Raw genomic sequence first — 18,522 nt, forward strand, 5'->3', positions numbered from 1 at the left:
GGGTTGTATGGTCACTCACACTGTCCCAATAGCTAGGGTCGGGAGAAGATGTGGGGGCCCGCCACCCAGCCTAGTCGAGTTACATCGACCAGACTAGTCGAGAAAACCCAACTAGACTTGACTCACGTGTGTCTGGTTAGGCGGACTTGCTGGTCGGCCAGGCCGGCCTGCACAACCAAGCCAGCTGTAAGGGGGCCACTCCTATACGTGGGGGCCCTTGCCCCTCGTCATTTTCAACTAGTACCAGTGGGTTTTCTTAGCTCAAGTGCAGAGTTTTTTCCCTACTTTGTGAATTTGTTGTTTTTGCTCTCAGTTTGTTGTTCAAAAATCCGCTGCACCATTCACAATTGCAACCTCATTCTTCAAAAGATGGTGCCAACTCCAGATGCTCTGGGGTCAAATGAAGGACTAGCTCACAATCATTGCAATAAAAAATTGCATTAGCAACAATAGAGGGAAGAGGACTCCGTTTTGCAACAGCCACATGAGAACCTAAAGTAGCTCCTACACCATTGGATGCCATAGTCCTTGCCCTCTTCGAGGGAGTTGTTGATGCGACCTCTCATTGCATCCTTCCATTCTCTTTCTAAAAATTATGCTACACATTGTAATCCCCTCTCCCTTAATGCCAAAACAATAGGCCTTCATCCTATCAAGGGCCCCAACTCTTTTCAATCCACACCACCTGCACATTCACTTGCAAGTCGTACTTGCCCTGCAAATCAACTTGATTCCACCGATAATCTGATTGGGTGAACTCCCCCTCGGGCCCAGCATTGAGAGTGGGAGCCCCAACCTGTCCCGTCAAGCTTCAAGCTCAGCATTGGGAGTGATGAGCAGTCTCGTACATCAGGCAGCAGCGTTTCAACTTTTAAACAGGTACTTTCTTGGAGTCTTCATCAGCAGCAGCGTTTCCAACCCCTGCTAATACAGCAGGCTTGACTCCTTAGCAGAGAGCCCTCAGCTGAGAACTCTTGAAGCCTGAAGGAGCTCAACCCATCCTTTCTCTCTTGTGTCCCTCTCTCCCTGGACCCTCCTTGTTGAAGTTAGTTGATGCCCCTCTTTGTTGAAGCTAGTCAAGCCCCCTTCTCTCTCCCTCTCTCTGAACTTTCTAAGTTATGAGATTCTCTCTCTCTCTCTCTCTCTCTCTCTCTCGTGAGCTCCACTGTTTCGCAATGCAATTGAAACGTCTCTTTCTTCTGATGAAGCAACATCAACTTTTGTCATTGTGTGTAGAGTTGCTCAGATGGGAAGAAAGCGTGGATCAGAATGGGAATTTACGGACACATTGGATCCTTTGGGAAAGGGGCAATAAACTTGTAAATGGAAATACTGCCCTCATACTTGGGATGGGGGACCGGTCTGCATAACGGCACACTTGCTTGAGCTGAAGGGCTATGGGGTTGACAAGCATCTTGCCGAAGGTTGCATGCACATGCAGATGTGACAGATTTTGCAGTCGAGGTTGATGCAGATGTGGCTGATATAGGGGAGGCCTCAATAAGTGGTGCTGCAAGTAGAATTGCATCTGCACATGAGCCAAAACAAAAGAAATAGAAGTTGTCAAAGGGAGCCTTGGCCAAGGCATGTAAGGTGAGGCATCCTTATTTTTGGGCATCGTTTGGGTGGTACTGCAGCTAGCAGCTTTAGTCTTTTGGAGTCCCATGGAGAGGCAGATCAGGATGTTGGTGATGAGGAGGAAGATGGCACTGATGTTGATGATGATGATGGTCAGGATGAGGATGAGGATGAGGATGCTGCTTGAGGCTTGAGCATCATCAATTGTGATGCATTTCAGCTTGATTTCCGGGCTGTGGCAGCCTTTCTAATATGATATACGATGCATCTTAGCTTTTTCTTTGATATTTTGGTGTAGTACCTACTTCCAAGTTCCTCCTACCCACTACCTTGTGTCTATAGATTATATGTTAGTGTGCCACTGTCCAGACTCCTCAATGCACCACTGTATTGTGCAACTTTGATGATTGATGTAGCACTATGTATTAGAGACTTCAAGTCTGAACGCTTTCATGAGTCATAACTTTAAAATTAATACAAGTTTGAAGTCTGAAGTTGAAAGTTATGTAACTCTCTGTCAATTAAATGTGTACAATGTACATTTTCCTGTCAATTATACGATTCAGCCCCAGGGGCTGAACCATACTCCAATCATACTTCCATACCCATACGTTTGCCATAAGGTAACATATGGAAAAAACTATGATATAGTGTCGCATGACATCTTGGGCAAAAGGTGAACCCTTGTCAAAGGCGATCTGTGGGCGTGGCGAGTCCAGGACACAGGCGATTGCTTGGAGAATGTATGTGTGCTGCTGTACGGAAGTCAAAGTGGGAGTGCTCAAGTGTGGTGAATTGAGTGATGGGCAGATCAAGTGCACGGAAGGAAGGACAGCCATTCGCGGAGCTCAAGGCGTGCCTGAGAAAGGCTGAAGCAAGGTGTGGACTGCAAGAGGAGAAGTTGTTTCTCCTTTCCCTGGCTCTGCCTCTTCTTGTCTTCACCCGCCCTCCCTATTAGAAGGGTTGTCCATCTGACACACTGAATTTTGTGTGTAAGAGCCTAGATTGGTTCCATGGTTCCCCCATGCATGTACAAGGAGGACAAACTCGACAGCACCAATTATGCTCACCCATTGGAGCTGAATTTGAAGTTTTGGTTCGTCCACAAGGGTCTCTGGGAGATTGTTCAGGGATAGAAGCGAAAGCGCGAACATCGCAAGAACTCAATCCACTAGGATGCTGGCCAAGAGGGCGCATTCATGGAGGAGCTACAAGATTAGAAGGATCATGTGGTGCACACCATTAGCAACAAGGTATCTCTGGCATTTCAAATGCTAACTAGTGCTTTCGAAGTATGGTCTCAATTGGAGAATCTCTAGGTTAGGGATTCTGCTATGCGAGCCGCAGGGAGTACCATGCAACCATTATTGATGAAGGCCATGGTCATCCATGATCAGCTTCAGGCAATGGGTGCTACCTTATCCTCTCTTTGGTGGATTGGTTTTCTGTTTTTTTGTTTTCCCTACCTCTTCTTCTTCTTCTTCTTCTTTTCCGTCCCCATCTTCCTTCTTTCAGCTCACCTCTTCTTTCCTTGCCTCTCAGCCACTATTGAGCTGGCCATTTTGGATAGCTAGCTAGTTTTCCCTTGCACCTTTACCATTTTTTAGAATCAGTCTTTTCCCTCATCTTACTTTAGTCATTTATCATGTGTGTATGTGTGTGCATTTTGCACTATAGTTTGTGAGCATGTGCGTGTGACAGTGTGGGCGCGTGCATATGTGTGAAGAGAGAGAGAGAGTCCATATAATTGATATATTTCATATATTAACAATTAGGTATTATTTAGTTTAATGCATAGATAGAGCACATTTCTAGGCGATACTTCTATCCAAATTATGAAGCAATTCTATTCGAAATCTACGAAACACGTGTTGCAAAACGTTTCTCACAATGTTTATGTTTATGGTCACTGACGCGATCTTCGGCGGATCACCAAAGGAAAAAAGGTCACCTTCCTTATATGGCTTTCATAGCACCTTGGCTTGACGGTAAGCACTTGGCATTCTAGGATAGTCAAATATCAAATCTATCAATGCTACATATGTTAAGGCAAACATTAGCAAACATTGGAAATATTGACATTTGTTATGATGCAAAACATACATTGCTTGTATGTTTTAATTGTGGCAAATAGCCAAATGTTTACTTATGTTCTCATTTCATCTCATTTTGTAGAGGCAACCAAGCACTAGGTTAGGATAGGCTTCAACGTCCCCCACGCTCACTTGCGTCAATGTGTCAATGTTTGTGGGTCCTTGGATACTGAGCAAGACATGTATTCCATGGATATTTGCACATAGGGTGGGGAGGTTAGGGGAATTCGGTTTGAGTCATGTATGTTATCAGCTTGTAGAAATAACAAATGTTTGCCAACGTATCGTTCTTGCAAACATTGGATACTACAAACATACATTTGGAACTATGCAATGCTGGTTTTATAAAGACTGAAAGTGCTAAGCATTGCTCAATGGGAGATTGCCTCCAGCATCTCACTTCACAGGTTCCTCTCTCGCTCTTTCCATTTTGGGCCATTCCTCTCACTCTTTTCATTCATCTTAATTTAATCATTTATCATGTGTATATGTGTGTGCATTGTGCACTATAGCTTGTGTGTGCATCAGCACACATATGTGTGAAGAGAAAGAGAGAGCCCATATAACTGATAGAATTCATATATTAACGATTACATATTATGTACTGTTAATGTATAAATGGAGCGTGTTTCTAGAAGAAATTCCTGTCAAAAGGTAGAACAGTGGTGCCATCTTTGGGCAGATCGCCAAAGGAAAAAAGATCACCCTTCTTCTATGGCTTTCATAGCACCTTGGCTTCGCAGTAGGCACTTGGCATTCTAGGATAGGCAAATATCTGATCTGTCAATTTCAGACATGCACGTAGGTTTGCTAAGGCAAACATTTGCCAACATTGGAAATATGATGCAAATATACGTTGCTTGTATTTTTTAGGTGGGGCAAATAGCCAACTTTTGACTTTTGGTGTCATTTCATCTCATTTTGTCGAGGCAATTTGTACCAAGCACTAGGTTAGGACAGGCTTAAATGTCTCCCACCCTCGTGTGCATCAAGGTGTCTGCACCATAGGGTGGGGAAATCAGGGGAATATAGTTTGAGCCACGTGTGTTACCAACCTCTAGAAAATAACAAATGCTTGCCAACGTATCATACTTGCGAACGTTTGATACTAAAAATGTATGTTTGGAACTATGCAATGGCATTTTTTAAAGACTGAAAATGCTAAGCATTACTCAGCAGGAGATTGCCTCCAGCATCTCACTTTACAGGTTCCAGTGTGCACATGGCAGGCAGGTCAGTGGAGGTGATCTAGACAAAGAGATTATATCATAATATGTTAGGAAATCAATTACTCTCTCACGATCTAGTGGTAAAAATGTTCTGGGAATTTGTCAAGCTGCTAGACTGCAGCATTTTCTTCAGATCAACGGACTACTGCATGATTTGGCATTATGCCCCTCCTCCATGGCTTTACCCCAATGGAAGCTGTTTATTTAATGTTGTGTGTAGGTTTCACCTCTCTGCTCATATTGTGACTTTAGGGTTTGGGGCTAGCTTTTGCTCTCCCATCCCTTCTTTCATTCGTTGAGACATATTGCAGAGTATTTTATTAAATAAGAGAAACATAGAGACAAACATGAAGCTGAGATATCATTCCAAAATCCATAGGATCGTCACCCTTACATATACCTCAATTGTTCCTATTCTAAGCTCACAACCTACAATCATTCATACAGTATTTCCACCTATGACGTCACTGTTTATCATTTAGCTTACCCCCTACCTCTACCAATTTCATCAATACTACTGCATTGTAAGAACTTGACACATGAAGATATGGTGTAAAATTTCCAGACTAAGGGAACCTAACCTGGTGGTGATTGCTTGAAAGAACAGCATCGTGCACTTCAGTCCAAGTAACGTCTTGGTTTAATGCAGGAATTGATGAAAACCCATAAACAACTGGTCCTTCAGATTGTTGTCTATTAGAAACCTGGAAAAAGCAAGCTGTAAACATATGATCAAAAACAAATGATTTTTTATAGTAATGCAAAGTTTTCAGAATGATACTCACAAGAATTCTCTTGACGAACAAAGAGTTTGCTGTATATAAACGAGAACAGTTTATCCCAATCTGCAGATTTTCAGATGCATAGATGCCCAGCAGCAACAACATTGATCCTGGAGCACGACATGAAGTTACGATTGAGAAAACTCATTATCCATCAGAGAAAGTAAAATAATCTGACCTTGCATCTGTTCCATCTAAAATAAGCTGTGAGTTCTGGGAACATAAAAACAGCTTCCAAAATAATCTGATCTTGCATCTGTTCCATCTAAAATAAGCTGTGAGTTCTGGGAACATAAAAACAGCTTCCAGATATCTCCCTTCACCAGTCAGCAGATACACAAGGGAGAAATTGCTTCCATAGTAAAAATATGTTACTAAGATTATATACTTCTCTTTTACATTTCCAAAATGACTCACTCCTTGAAAAATACTAGAACACTGAAAAAAACTGTTCATGACTCTCTCCCTTTTTATCCTATGAACATAGTGTAATAGAAGTATGGAATTCCAGTGGAATTCCCTAAAGATATCTAGATTGGGTAAGGTTAGAAGCTGCCTAGAGCATGCCATGTGTAAGTGCTTTCAATGAATGCTCTTATTTCATCAACATATGGTATTATTGGTTTAGAGTTCAGTCCCTTGCACAACTCCTCGCCACATGAATGTTTCTCTCTTTGAAGTTTGAACATAGGCACGTCTAGTAGGCCTAGGATGAAAACAGGATTCAGAGGACATGGAAGCAGTAAAGGACTCAAAGTTGCAGAAGCAGGCTAAGAGCAGCCCTCCTCTAAATCTGTGTAATAGCTTCCAGATTTTACAACAAATGGAAGGCGATGTCGAGGACAGTGAGACACAGAGGGTGGATGGCTCATCTGAGGATGCCCATAAAAGGATGTCAGATACAGTCGATGCTGAGAATTATGCCTCAGCCGAAATCATGCATGCCTTCTCGAAATAATTGGATGCTCAGGATGCCCTTACTGTAGGGGGATGAGAGCTAAACAGAAGGACTTGAAGGAGAATAAGGTATCTTCCGAATCCCCATCACAAGTTTTAACAGTTGCTCAAAAGGGTGACAAGATGCCCTACACTATCAAGGAGGTTTTCACAACAAGTATATAAGGTGGTGACCAGGGATGATTTGGTTCCATACCAGTTATCCATAAAATCTCTAAAACTAGGAACGGTATGTAAAAATCTAGCAGTATTATCATTCAATGTGAGAGGTTTATCAGACGACCTCAAAGCCTCAGCCATTAGGAGATGGCTTCGTGATGTACAACTTCCTCTGCTAGTTTTGATTTTACAAGAAATGAAGATATCTGGTCAACACTTAACCAAAAAATTAAGGACTGTTGACAGATATATGAGCTCATCAATTGTGGCACTGACAAATCCTTTACCTAGGCCAATCATCAGTTGGGGGACTCCCACAAGGAGGCACGTTTGGACAGCCGTTAAGCCTCTAAGTCAACCTTTGATGGTTGCACAAATATGAAGACAGAAATTGTAAGCTCATGTGTGATCTCTGATCACAAGCCCTTGTATAATTTTGGTATGGGTAAGGGACTGAGAAGGTCATGGTTCATGGATAACACTCCTTTTCAAGATGCACACAGTTCAAGAGTAATATCTGGAGCAGTAATTTCTCAGGTGAAGGGTTGTGTTTTGCGGTAAATGGGAAAAGCGCATCAAGGATACCCAAGTTTTTTCTGATCGCAGTCAGGAAACAAGCTACTAATTGGGCTGCTAGATTTAAAGATCTAAGTCTGAAGATTAGTAATTTGAAACGAGCGATGGAGATGGGAGATGATAGATTGCAAGGCAAGGATAATGATTTTAAGAATCAGTGATACGTCCAACTGCAGCACTCAAAGCTGGGCTGGCAAAGTTGACAGACCATCAAGTAGTGCTTTAGACTCAGGACTCATTCAAAGAAAGATCAATTGTGAAGATGTCCCTCTACTTCTTAAGGAGGCTGGGGGCAGAGCTTCTTTTGAAGGAGAAAATCTTGCAGATAATATATAATCATTTGCTGATCTGTTGGGTGTCCAGACACAGATTAACCCAGATATTTGAGAAAAGCACACATTGTTTACAGCAGGGTGAGGCAGCAAGCTCTCTCCAACTTTGAATTGAAGAAGATGGATGCTGCTACAATGGATGACATGAAGAGGCGATGAAAGACATAGCAAATGGCAAAACACCATGTGAAGATGGTTGGGGATTGATTCTAGAATTTTTTTTGGGATTTGATTGGCCCTAAACTCCTTGAGTTGTGTAATGAAGCTCTCCTTTATGGGCTCTTTGTCCAGTAGCATAAACAAGGGCATTGAAGAGTTGAAGGCTGCTAACAGTGTTAAAGTGTAGTTACAAAATCTTTGCTAAGGCGTATACACACTGTCTGAGAGAGAAGATGCAGTTTTGATTATTTGCATTCTGCCTAAGGAGTTGAGAGGCCTTGAAGTGGTGGATGTCCAACAAGCAGCTCGCCGTCTAACAGCTAAATGGGTGGTCCACCTGCTTCAGAAGTTTGAGGAGGTTAGTTCTCAGCTTCTTAGAAGAGGCCAGAGTTTTGTTGTACCTCAGCGCTTCCCTAGGTGGAAGAGATATCCTCCTTTGTTAGCTCTCTTCAGTAAGGAACTTGCCAGAACTAAAGGTAGGGATCTGTAGAAAGCAGTTTGGACAACTTGAGAAACCATAAAACCACACATGGAATGGCAAGGAAAGAGCAACAACCAGAGAAGAGAAGTGTTCTAATGTGGATGATAATGCAACAAGCTATCTGGACCAACCAGAAATCTCTCAAGATTGGAAAATCCGATGGCTGCTGCAAGAAGTGTCCAGGAATTTAAGACAATGTGTACCAACATATTTATGGTTTGTTCTTAGGGAAGAAAGGCTTGGAAATTTGTCAAAGAGTTCAACAGGATTAAATGGAACTAGAATGTCTGCCTGCTAGGAAATATTAGAGGGATGCTGGGTGAAGAATGGACAGTCATTAGATGGTATCTTGTGGTCCCTCTGGATCTCCAACAACCAGCTCCAATTTTCTGATGTTGCTACCAATGTGGGCTTTGAAATTTATTGTTGAGTTCACAGGATTTGAGGAGGTGCAGCAACTTGGATCTCAGCTACAAGGTATGATAGAGCAGCAGCAGAGATTTCATCTAGAGGTGGCATATGTCTGTTTTGCGATAGATCGGCAAATTTGGAATTGCAGATGAGACTGCTTGGAAATGCCCCTAGATCTGGAATTTTCTTGGAGGAGGCTCTAGAAATCTCTGAGGAATAGAAATAGTTTTCTTTTGGCTTTCTATTCACAGAGGGATTGCAGTAACTCAGTGGAGGTTCATATGTGGGACTTCCTCTTCCTATCCACGTTGCCTTTCTGCTGAGAAGTCCCTTCAGCATTGCCCTTGGGTATGCAGATAGGCCGGGATTGTATGGAACGGGATTGCAGAGCTCATGCAGATTTGTTCCAGCACCCTTCTTCACTTCAGGGTCAGTGGCTTGGCTCTCTCTGTCCTTAAGGTGCTTTATGAGATGCATAGCTCCTCAGGGCTTTCTCAATTTGACGTCCGTTGGTTGAGATATGCTCTCCTGACTCTATCCCCTACTCTCCCTGCAGACTTGCACATACCTCAGTGGACAGATTGCCATGCAACTCTGGTTGTTGCATCCTCCTAGAAAACATTTATTTCTTGCAGTATCCATTTGAGCTAGAGAAATTTACATCCAGCCATGCATGGTGCTCTAGGTCCAACCCAGGATTCTTGCTCTTCTTCCAGAACCCAGCCTCGGTAGCCTGCAGGTTTACCTGTCATCTGGACCCAAACAGGACGTCTATCTTCCGGAGATGCATGCAGGCTTATTTATCATCCGGATCCAATCAAGGACACCTGTGTAATTTGGCTTTGTTGAGAAGGCCGAATTCCTGTGTACTTCAGCTTCAGTGAGATGGCCAAGTACGATCTCTGAGGCTGAAAGTGTGGACCTCAAACTTGTAGGACTTTCAGAGAAAAATCGACATCCTCTCCACTCTCTGAGGAAGAAAGTTCTCCTTTCAGAAGCAGCCCTGGAAGACCCCGGCATACTTGACTACATGATCGTCAAAGTGTGTACAATGTCCGTCTAAATAATGGCCATGGTGTGGGTGGGAGCCATCAACTGTCTCTATACATCTGGATCTTTAAATATGCTAGGAAAAAATGCTCGTTATGATCTCCTAACAAGGCAAATATCCGAATATTCCACACACTGATCAAGCACATCGAGGTACAGTATCATTTTATCCAGCAGTTGATGGAGGATGAATAGGTGAAGCTCATTTACCGCCTGTCTTCAGAGAACATCTAGGATGTGTTGACCAAGGCTTTTCCAAAATAGCAAATGGAGCCCCTCATGCGAGGCATAGGCATAGGCATCGGCATGGACCCACAGCGGAGTCAAAGAGAGGGAGGCATTGGAGCTCACTGCCCCCCAATGGGGGAAGTGCACCTCAGTAGAGTATGGATAGGAGAATAAGGAAGAGGACGCATGTTGATGCCCTAAACATTGGGCTTTGCATGGCAGGCAGATTTGTTTTATCCATAGGGACAGCTAAGGGCCGGGTTTGGGGGGGTGGCCACCCTCGATCAGGGCAGATCTGATGACCCCTTTTGGTCGGCCAGAATAGACCCAAGTCAGGTCTATTAGAGACCATGACCGGTCTGTTTGGGTCATCCTGCACTCAGCTACTCAGCCCATATGGTGGGGATACACCCCTATAAATAGAGCTCTTTGTGGCCTATTCTGCATCCCCACTGAAGACTTTTCCTAATCAGGTCTAATAGTTCTCAGTCTGACATAGCCACTATCTTTGCCCAGCATCCACTGGATGTTTGCAGCCCTCTTTTGGGTAGCTTTTCCCACACCCTGTGGGAGACATGACTGACTGATTTTGCCATTATTCTCTGCTGTTCTTTTCAGATTACTGGGTTCATACTTAACACTATCTGATTGAGGATTGGAGAGAATTGAGTGACCCCCTGCTGCTACATAATGCCAATGAATGAATGAAGTGGGTTTTACTCAATTCTAAAATGACTTCTTAGACTCCTTTAAAGGAAAATGTGAGCATGATACTCCATATTCCAATATATGGAAAGCAACTAACGAGAGGGTCTAATTTATAAAGAGGTTTTCACTGAGGAGTCATTTAAGGACAAAAGGCAATTCAAGGAGAACCCGCAGTGGCAAGCACTCGGCTACGTGGGAGGATACCAAGAGATCTCACTCGTAGCATGCTGATAAAAACTCTGCCTTGTTATGATATTGCCATATCTCTTCAGAGTCCCCTAAATGAATTGTTCAAAACTTCTACACCATCAGGACCAAAATACAAGATTCTCTAGAAATTGAGTCACCATTGACATGATCACTGGCAGATAGCCAAAGAGAGAATACTTTCTCTTATTCTTACACAGGGTTTAGGGGGCATATCCTCTTTGTTTCAAAAGAAAGAAACTGCAAACTATTGTCTGTGGGCTTACATTAATCTTTGGAACCTCTCAACATTGGACGACAGTCAAATACTGGTCCTACATGAGGATCCACTGTTGGACATGTTCCTTTATGAGAGTACGCCACTTGGATAAGGACCCAAGAGGCCGTTTGCTGCATATTTTCTCAGATCTTAGATGACGTCTCACACATCGATCTGACTATGTGCAAGGAACCTGAGTGCTCCTTGCAGACAGATGACTGGGGGAGACCGAACAGAGTATTGTCACAGATACGACTCAAAATAGAGTACTTAGCTCTCCCTTCTAGCCTACCTTGTATTCTATCTTTTCTCTCCATTTAGTAACCCCTACATGATGCACTTCTTTTGGTTTTTGGGGAACAAAATTGAGTCAGTGCTCCCACCTTCATATTATATTTCTTGAAAAGTGAAAAGTAAGATATATCTCATCTTTCCTGAATTGGGAAAAAATGGGAGACCAAGCAAGCACCAAGTTGCGTTCAGACCTTTGCCGTGAAGACGTCTGACGGTATCAAGGCCGCACTGGAGTCCTAGTCAACAGCATTTTGATGAAGGACAACATAAAGCGATGATATCTGATGGGGGCCAAGGCAGCATCAAAGATTTGACCTTATGTAGGTAATACTGCAAGACTACTTCGTAGTGGATGGATATGGTATGAAGCCTAGAAATGCATCCTCGCAGTTTTATCTGAGTCGTTCTTCTCCTTCTTCTTGCCTGCTGAGGCACTATTGATAAGTGTATCCAAGTCGCCTAGATTAAACGTCCTCGTGGGAATATGAGACTGCTAGACATTACGATTACAAAATAAGTCGAGCCCTATAAGTGTGTGATGGGGGTCTGATACTCAATTGTCACATCATGACGCACGCCTGAAATCGTTGGATCTTTATAAAATATATTTACCGCTCAGCAAAACCGCAAAACAGAAGACGCATAAGGAGCCGAAGATCCATCTCGATGCTGACAGAGAACAGAACCGCCGTCTCCGTGCACGGTTGTACGAACGGACAACATACGCTTGCGTTGTAGGATAGACGAAGGTTGTAGATGAATCGGTTGTGTGTAAGCTGAAAGTAGAGCCAGATGTAACACCAAAGCTGCCCTCGTTGAATTGCGTTTGTGTCATGGTCGATGAGGAAGCGCAAAGCTAAACTTTCCGTGCAGTTGACAGAGGATGGTGATCCATTGATAGCTCGATTGACAGAATATCCTTATTGCAAAGCACTGAGCTCATTAGAATGTTGAACTCGAGTACTTGTTGAATTGGCAGATGAGGATCTGGCAGCTGTTCTTGAGCAAGTTGAGAGTAGCTATCCGCTCAGATTCACCCTGCAGCCGCACCGATTTGTTCTCAGATTGATGTATGCAAAAACTTGAGAAATTCTTACGAAAATCCGTAGAGATTTGTCTTGAACGTCGACGCGATTAAGCCAGTGTTAAATGCAAACGAATCAAGATTGTCAAGTGTATGTGCTGAGTGCTCACGTTCCAAAGTCAAAAGATTGTTGCGCACTTTTGAAAATCAAAATGATTGTCACTCGATTCTTCTCCACGTCGGACCATAATAGCACACGAGTATTGCACCTTCCTCACACATGCCACACACTAACACAGCAAAGCCGGCTCTCAAAACAAAACAAAACATAGGCACCCACCCACTTCTAAACATACCCGAGCGCTCAAGAGTCACACACGTCCCGCCCGCCCAACATGACAAGGGTGGGGGGTTGTTTCCGAGCTAGACATCTTTCTTACACACTTTGTCATGTGTTGTCTTTCCAGCTCAGCCTGGGTTAGAGTGTGCCGTTAGACTATCGCTCTCTAATTGGTTGGCCACATCATCACAGGTGTGCTGCTACGTTGGTTGGCCTCATCATCGCAGGTGTGCCGCTAGGTTTTTTTGAACCCACACTCTAGCATGTACCACGTGCCCACCCTTAGGACCATCAAAGAACATGGCCCTATAGTGGAGAATGGCGTGAACTGAGGGAAGCAAACATATATGCATGCAAACAAGGTGGCCAATAGCCGTGTGGCAAGGAGTGCAGAGCTATATACTAGCATATGCAGGAGCTCTAAAGGGTGAGGTGCTAGGTTTGAGTCCCAATAGAGGTGTGGCACACACCATGGATCATTGAGTTTATTTGTTGTTTTTATCATCGAATGGTCATCATGAGGAGAGCACACATCCCCAACAAGGAGTCGACTCAAGCCCAAATTACAAAAATGATGCACAATTGAAAAATCTAAGCCATTGGTTCACGCTTTAGAGCTCAAAAACACGTGTGAAATGGTGCAACCTTTCATGTGCTAGCCACATGTTGCTCACATCTTAGGGGAAAGAGCGAGGAGAGAATGAAGAGAAAAGGAAAGAGGAATGAAAAAAAGGAGTAAATGAGAAGAAAGAAATGGGAGAGAAGGAAAAGGGGCAAGGTGGGGGGGCGCGGAATAGGAAAAAAAATGGAAAGAAAAGGGGAGAGAAGGAAGGAAGGGAGAAAACATTCGAAAATGCCTCCACGCAAAGTTTCATCTTGACTAAACCTTGTTAATCCATTACCTTGTAAAAATATTAAAGCTTAATGTGTAGCATAAAGTGAGTAGTAAAGCATTTAGACACTAGATGAATTCCAATGGTGGTGGGGTGTTTCACATACCATGATTTATGTGTGGCATTTATTTACGCCAAAAAGGTGACCCATTTGGAAGTTCTTAGCCCACTCTATATGCTTAGCCTTTGGAAAACTTGCCACTCTAGATTCTTATCTATGGAAAACTTGTGAGCCTAAGGTGATAACATTACATAGAATCATAGAATAATAATTTGTAAGGTTGTAAATATAATTGATAATGATCAAGCCCATATATTTTGATTGTAGAAACCAATAAAGATTTGGCTTGCCATGGCCCAACTCGATTTGCTAGCCCAGTTTATATCCATAACTCATAGGAAAATTATAGGTGCCCGAGGTGCAAACCACATACAATGACACAAAATAATTACTATAAATGATCAAACAAGTATGATTATATGGGCCAATGTGACATAGCATACACATATTGTAAAGAACAAGTCCTACCATTCTCTCACACAAAAATAGGGAGCTAAGTCAAGTCAGAGGACCCTTAGAAAAAGGTCTAGCACCTATAACCATTGATATAATTGTCATTTATTGATGTTTTTTTAATTAAAAAAGACTAGAAACATGCTAGCTTTTATTATATATACAAAACGAAAAAGGAAATACAAAATTGTGGATGTCAAAAAGGGCGAACTTCCTACAACCTATGCCACTAAGGCCAAAAGTAACCCAACTGACGCCAGACCCTTACACGACATCTTAAAGCTAATAAAGACACTGCCCAATCACTATGCATTTTATGTGGGGTGTGCTATCCCAAGGAGAACCTGGCTTAAGGTAGTGGGGGCTATAAGGCAGATGGGGTTAGTGGGTAGATTTATGTTGCAGTCTAATAGGAGACTTGTTCTATTGCTGAGGTGGTGCGTATAGAGAGTTCTATTGCAAAGGGCCTAACATAGACAGTGATGATATCAGAGTTTCATGGAATGAGATGCAAAGAAAGGGATGTATATTCCTTGCAAACACATTTACTTTATCTTCGTTGATGTTTTGGGATTGAGTGACAAAGTGCAAGAGTTCATGCACCAAGTAGCTCTTTTCATTGAATTTTGGAATTGAGTGACAAAGTGCATGAGTTCATGCACCAGGCTAGATGCAAATATTGAGGCTCATCTTTAAACTCCAGCCACTTGCTCTCTATGTGTTGTCATGCCTTCCCATTAGCTAGGATTTGTAGCATGCCATCCATTGAGCAATTTTGAGTATGCTTGTCCATAAGTTATGCCAAGGAAGTGAAGCAAAACATGTGTTTTTAGTCTAGGGGTAGTAGACATATGTCAGAACACTTTTTTTGGTGTCTTATGTGTATCTTGCATGTATCATAGTGCTCTACATTTTAGAATACGCATTTAATTTGGACTTATTATCTTCTCTTGCACCACCTCAACATTCAAACACTGAGCCTTCTGAATCCTCTCTTGAAAATCTTTATCTCCACTTCACTATTTGATTATCCCTTTGACCAGTGCAACATGACTCATTGTTGCAACACTCCTTGGCATGTGTGCTCCTTGCACATGCATAATTTCATCCTCCCCAAGCACAAAATTTGCTTGCTGCAATTGGTCCTTTTCATTTTTTTCATGGAAGTCAACCTTCCACACCCTAGGCGAATGACCAGGCACACTCAAGATAGATTGATCAACACTCCATGTATGGGCTACCGAGGTATTGTAAAACCATACAAATTGTTCTTTAATACTATTGGGATGTTGTCTTCTCCCCTTGAAGCAGGGTGCAAGCAGACCTTTAGTTGCACTTCGACCCAATGCCTTAATGAGTGTTTGCTCCACATCTAGCCCTTGTTTCGACAGTGAATCCAAAGCATGTCACCAGACTACATGGCTCTATTCTTCTAATAGCCCAATTAGCATCATGGATGACAATCTCTTTGCATAGAATATCATGTTCTTGCACACTAGAAGAGTCAAGTATCCTTCCACCAACCGATTGCTTGTGTTGGTAACATTAATATACTCCGGTCTACGACTATCATGCTCCATCATTATAGTGGGAGGGGCAGAGCCTCTTCTCCTTCTCATTTGGATTTGTTCCACCGATGGCCTTTGCATTTTAGGTCTTTGAAGGCCAGCTTCTTCTATAACACTATGGGCTATGTCAACAAGCCTTTTTGTTGACGCGTCACTAGAATCACCAGTCATCATCCTCTCCCTCAGTTTGTTGTCTAGAGTAGGTCCTGTTCCCAAATGTTTTGCCTATCATGTAGGCATCGTAGTGTGCACTTTGTAATAAGGACATTGCCAAATCTATATAGCACTGGCCTCATATAAGCTTATGGATTTGGCATACCCATGAGCAACCCTCACGCTATAATGCTAAGTCTCTATTATATTCACAGCAAGTTCAAATCCATCATCCTTATGTTGTTCCTGAAATGATTCCCCCCCTAGTTGGAAACTTGTATATCCAACCATGCCAACCAATTCTCAAGGTCAAGCAACTCACATCTTTGACACGCATAGGTTTCCACCAATTCTTTAGAGTTAGCCTCAGATGCTGCTCTCCTCCAAATTCTACACAACTACTTATGCTCTTCTGAAAAGGTGGCCTACTGCATCTCCTTGTATGCTCTATCATGCTCATTTCCCAATGGAAACCACATGTTCACTTTTTCTTCCACTACATTGTGAGGTCCACCATTATATATTGTTCTAATTGCTAGCCAATTTGCGCCTACCCCATTTTCCAATGAAGCCTCTAAATTTTGGTAAAGGGAACCCATTCTTTATTAGTTTCTCATTAATGAGCTGCCAAAACTTTATCTGTCCACCATTGTCTTCAATCTTGAATTCAAACAAAAGAATTTACAAGCCCAAATAGTTATGTTTTCATATCAGGCACGTGATGCATTGAAGGCATGATGTGAGTAGTCTCTATGATGACTCGTGTGTCATGGGGATCTTGAAGGAATGCTGATGGAGCCTCTACTCCAACCTACTCCTTGTGAGAGCAATGCAAGGCACAAGCCATTTGCAAGTGTCACTCAAGTGGCTCCCGGATTGTAGCAATGTGTTTCCACAAGAGAAGAGGGAAGGGGGAGAGGGGAGAAGAGAGGGAGAAGGGGAGATGGGAGAAGGGGGGAGAGGGAGAGGGGAAGGGAAGAATGAAGGGGGATGGTGTGGAAAACACAAAGGCACTACAAGGGAAATAAGAAAACACCCAAAGACACTCTTGAAAGAGAAGAGGGAGCTTATATTTTAAACTTGTGCATACAACAATGAAGACCAAAGTCAACGGTTTGAAGATCGGAAGGATGGAGGACTGAGATACTAGCGGCGAGCCGGAGGTCAAGGGAGAGTGGCAGTGGTTGGGATTGTAGTGGAGGATGGTTTAGAGTGTGTTGGGCGGAAGAGGGGCGATGAGGTCTATGTGGAAGATTAGGTTTTGTGTACAAAGTGCGTTGAAGTGCGTTTGGAGTGTTTGAAGGATAGTGCATGGGGCGAGAGTGTAAGTGGCAAGTTGTGCAGAGAACTCTCGGTACATTGAGAACTTCTACTACTCTCTATCTTTCAATGTTGATTCCTATGGGCGGCCAGAGGTGTGCAAGCTCTTGTTCTTTGCTTGCATGGTCACTGTGAGGGCACGCTCATATGCTAGGAGATCCTAGAGGGTTTGGATATGTCTATTGGACCCCTCCCTAAGCCTAGCATGTTGTTCCTCGGCTTGTGCCCTGCATTCTTTTGTGGCATGAAGGCTAGATTTTGCCTTATCCAACTGGTCCATAAGGGTTTGCACCAGGGATTCATTGGCAGAGAGCTCATCCTTGAGCTTGGTAAGGGAAACTTCCAGCTCTTCATCCTTGTCCCGATATTCCTCTGCTCTGTCAAGGGTGGTTTGCCCGGTAGCTTGTGCAGTGACCATAAGCATGTGGTTGTCGCATGCACTGAGTTGTGCTTAGAGGAGAGAGGATGATAGCTGGGAGGCGTGCTCTTGCCTCCTATGCAGAATTTTTGTGCCACCTGTGGGAGCTAGGCCATCGCATCCCCAGCAGTAGCAGCTGGAGCTCCATCTGATCGGCTTGTGAGAGCTGCTTGGTTGACATGGTGCAATAGTCGCTTGGCGTCTAGTACTAGGTGCATGTTGCATCATGGAGGATGCCAATGTTGGTGTTCAAGTTGTAGGCATGGAGGAATTTCTCAAGCAACTTCATGTTGAGGTGACAAGGCGGGCGATCTGTAACGGGCCTAAGGCTTGTCTCAGAGCTAGGGAGGCTTGTACCTCTAGCTCCCTGAGGGATTGGTACACGGCCACATTGTGGTAGTGAAGGGTGTAATCATGCCCCTCATAGGCATATTTGGAGTGGATTGTGCAACTGTTGAGTTGTTGTAACCAGGCTTCTTTGAGTGGCGAGTGGGTCAGGGACCTCACTATCTTGTACTCCCCTTGTGTTGGAGGAGGGGTATGCTTCCTAGATGTCCTTGAGGGGGTGGTCATAGCCGCCACTGTTGATGGTTCTAGGGAGGTCTATTGCATTGAGATTTCCTCCTCGGTTTGCAATTCCTCTGCCAAGACATCAGAGTGCATTCGGATTGTCCCTGAGGGTGTACTTTGGGATTCAGAGGGGCTGGTGGGCAGTGGATTTGGGGGGTGGAGGCCGAGTTCTATCTCGAATTCAAATAATTCATTGTCAGGATTCATGGGGAAAAAGGA

The 18,522-nt window shown here is 43.5% G+C and overlaps 1 protein-coding gene across 3 annotated transcripts in view; it reads right to left on the reverse strand.

The window, feature by feature from the left end:
• The window catches only part of LOC147888114 (E3 ubiquitin-protein ligase APD2-like), a 59,514-nt gene extending 46,712 nt beyond the window's left edge, over positions 1-12,802 (reverse strand). For 2 of the 3 annotated variants that reach the window (XM_087393754.1, XM_087393756.1), the window contains exons 1-3: positions 12,116-12,691; positions 5,686-5,792; positions 5,482-5,604 (exon numbers count right to left, since the gene is read on the reverse strand). In XM_087393754.1, coding sequence (XP_087249880.1) covers positions 5,482-5,604; positions 5,686-5,792; positions 12,116-12,338 — 453 coding nt within the window. In that variant the 5' untranslated portion in view covers positions 12,339-12,691. The other variant, XM_087393755.1, reaches the window with a different exon arrangement.
• Between the last annotated feature and the right edge of the window lie 5,720 nt (positions 12,803-18,522).

This window comes from Dipteris shenzhenensis, chromosome 22, assembly GCF_047967505.1.
Source record: "Dipteris shenzhenensis isolate YYH24624 ecotype China chromosome 22, Dip_SZ_1.0, whole genome shotgun sequence".
Lineage (NCBI taxonomy): Eukaryota > Viridiplantae > Streptophyta > Polypodiopsida > Gleicheniales > Dipteridaceae > Dipteris > Dipteris shenzhenensis.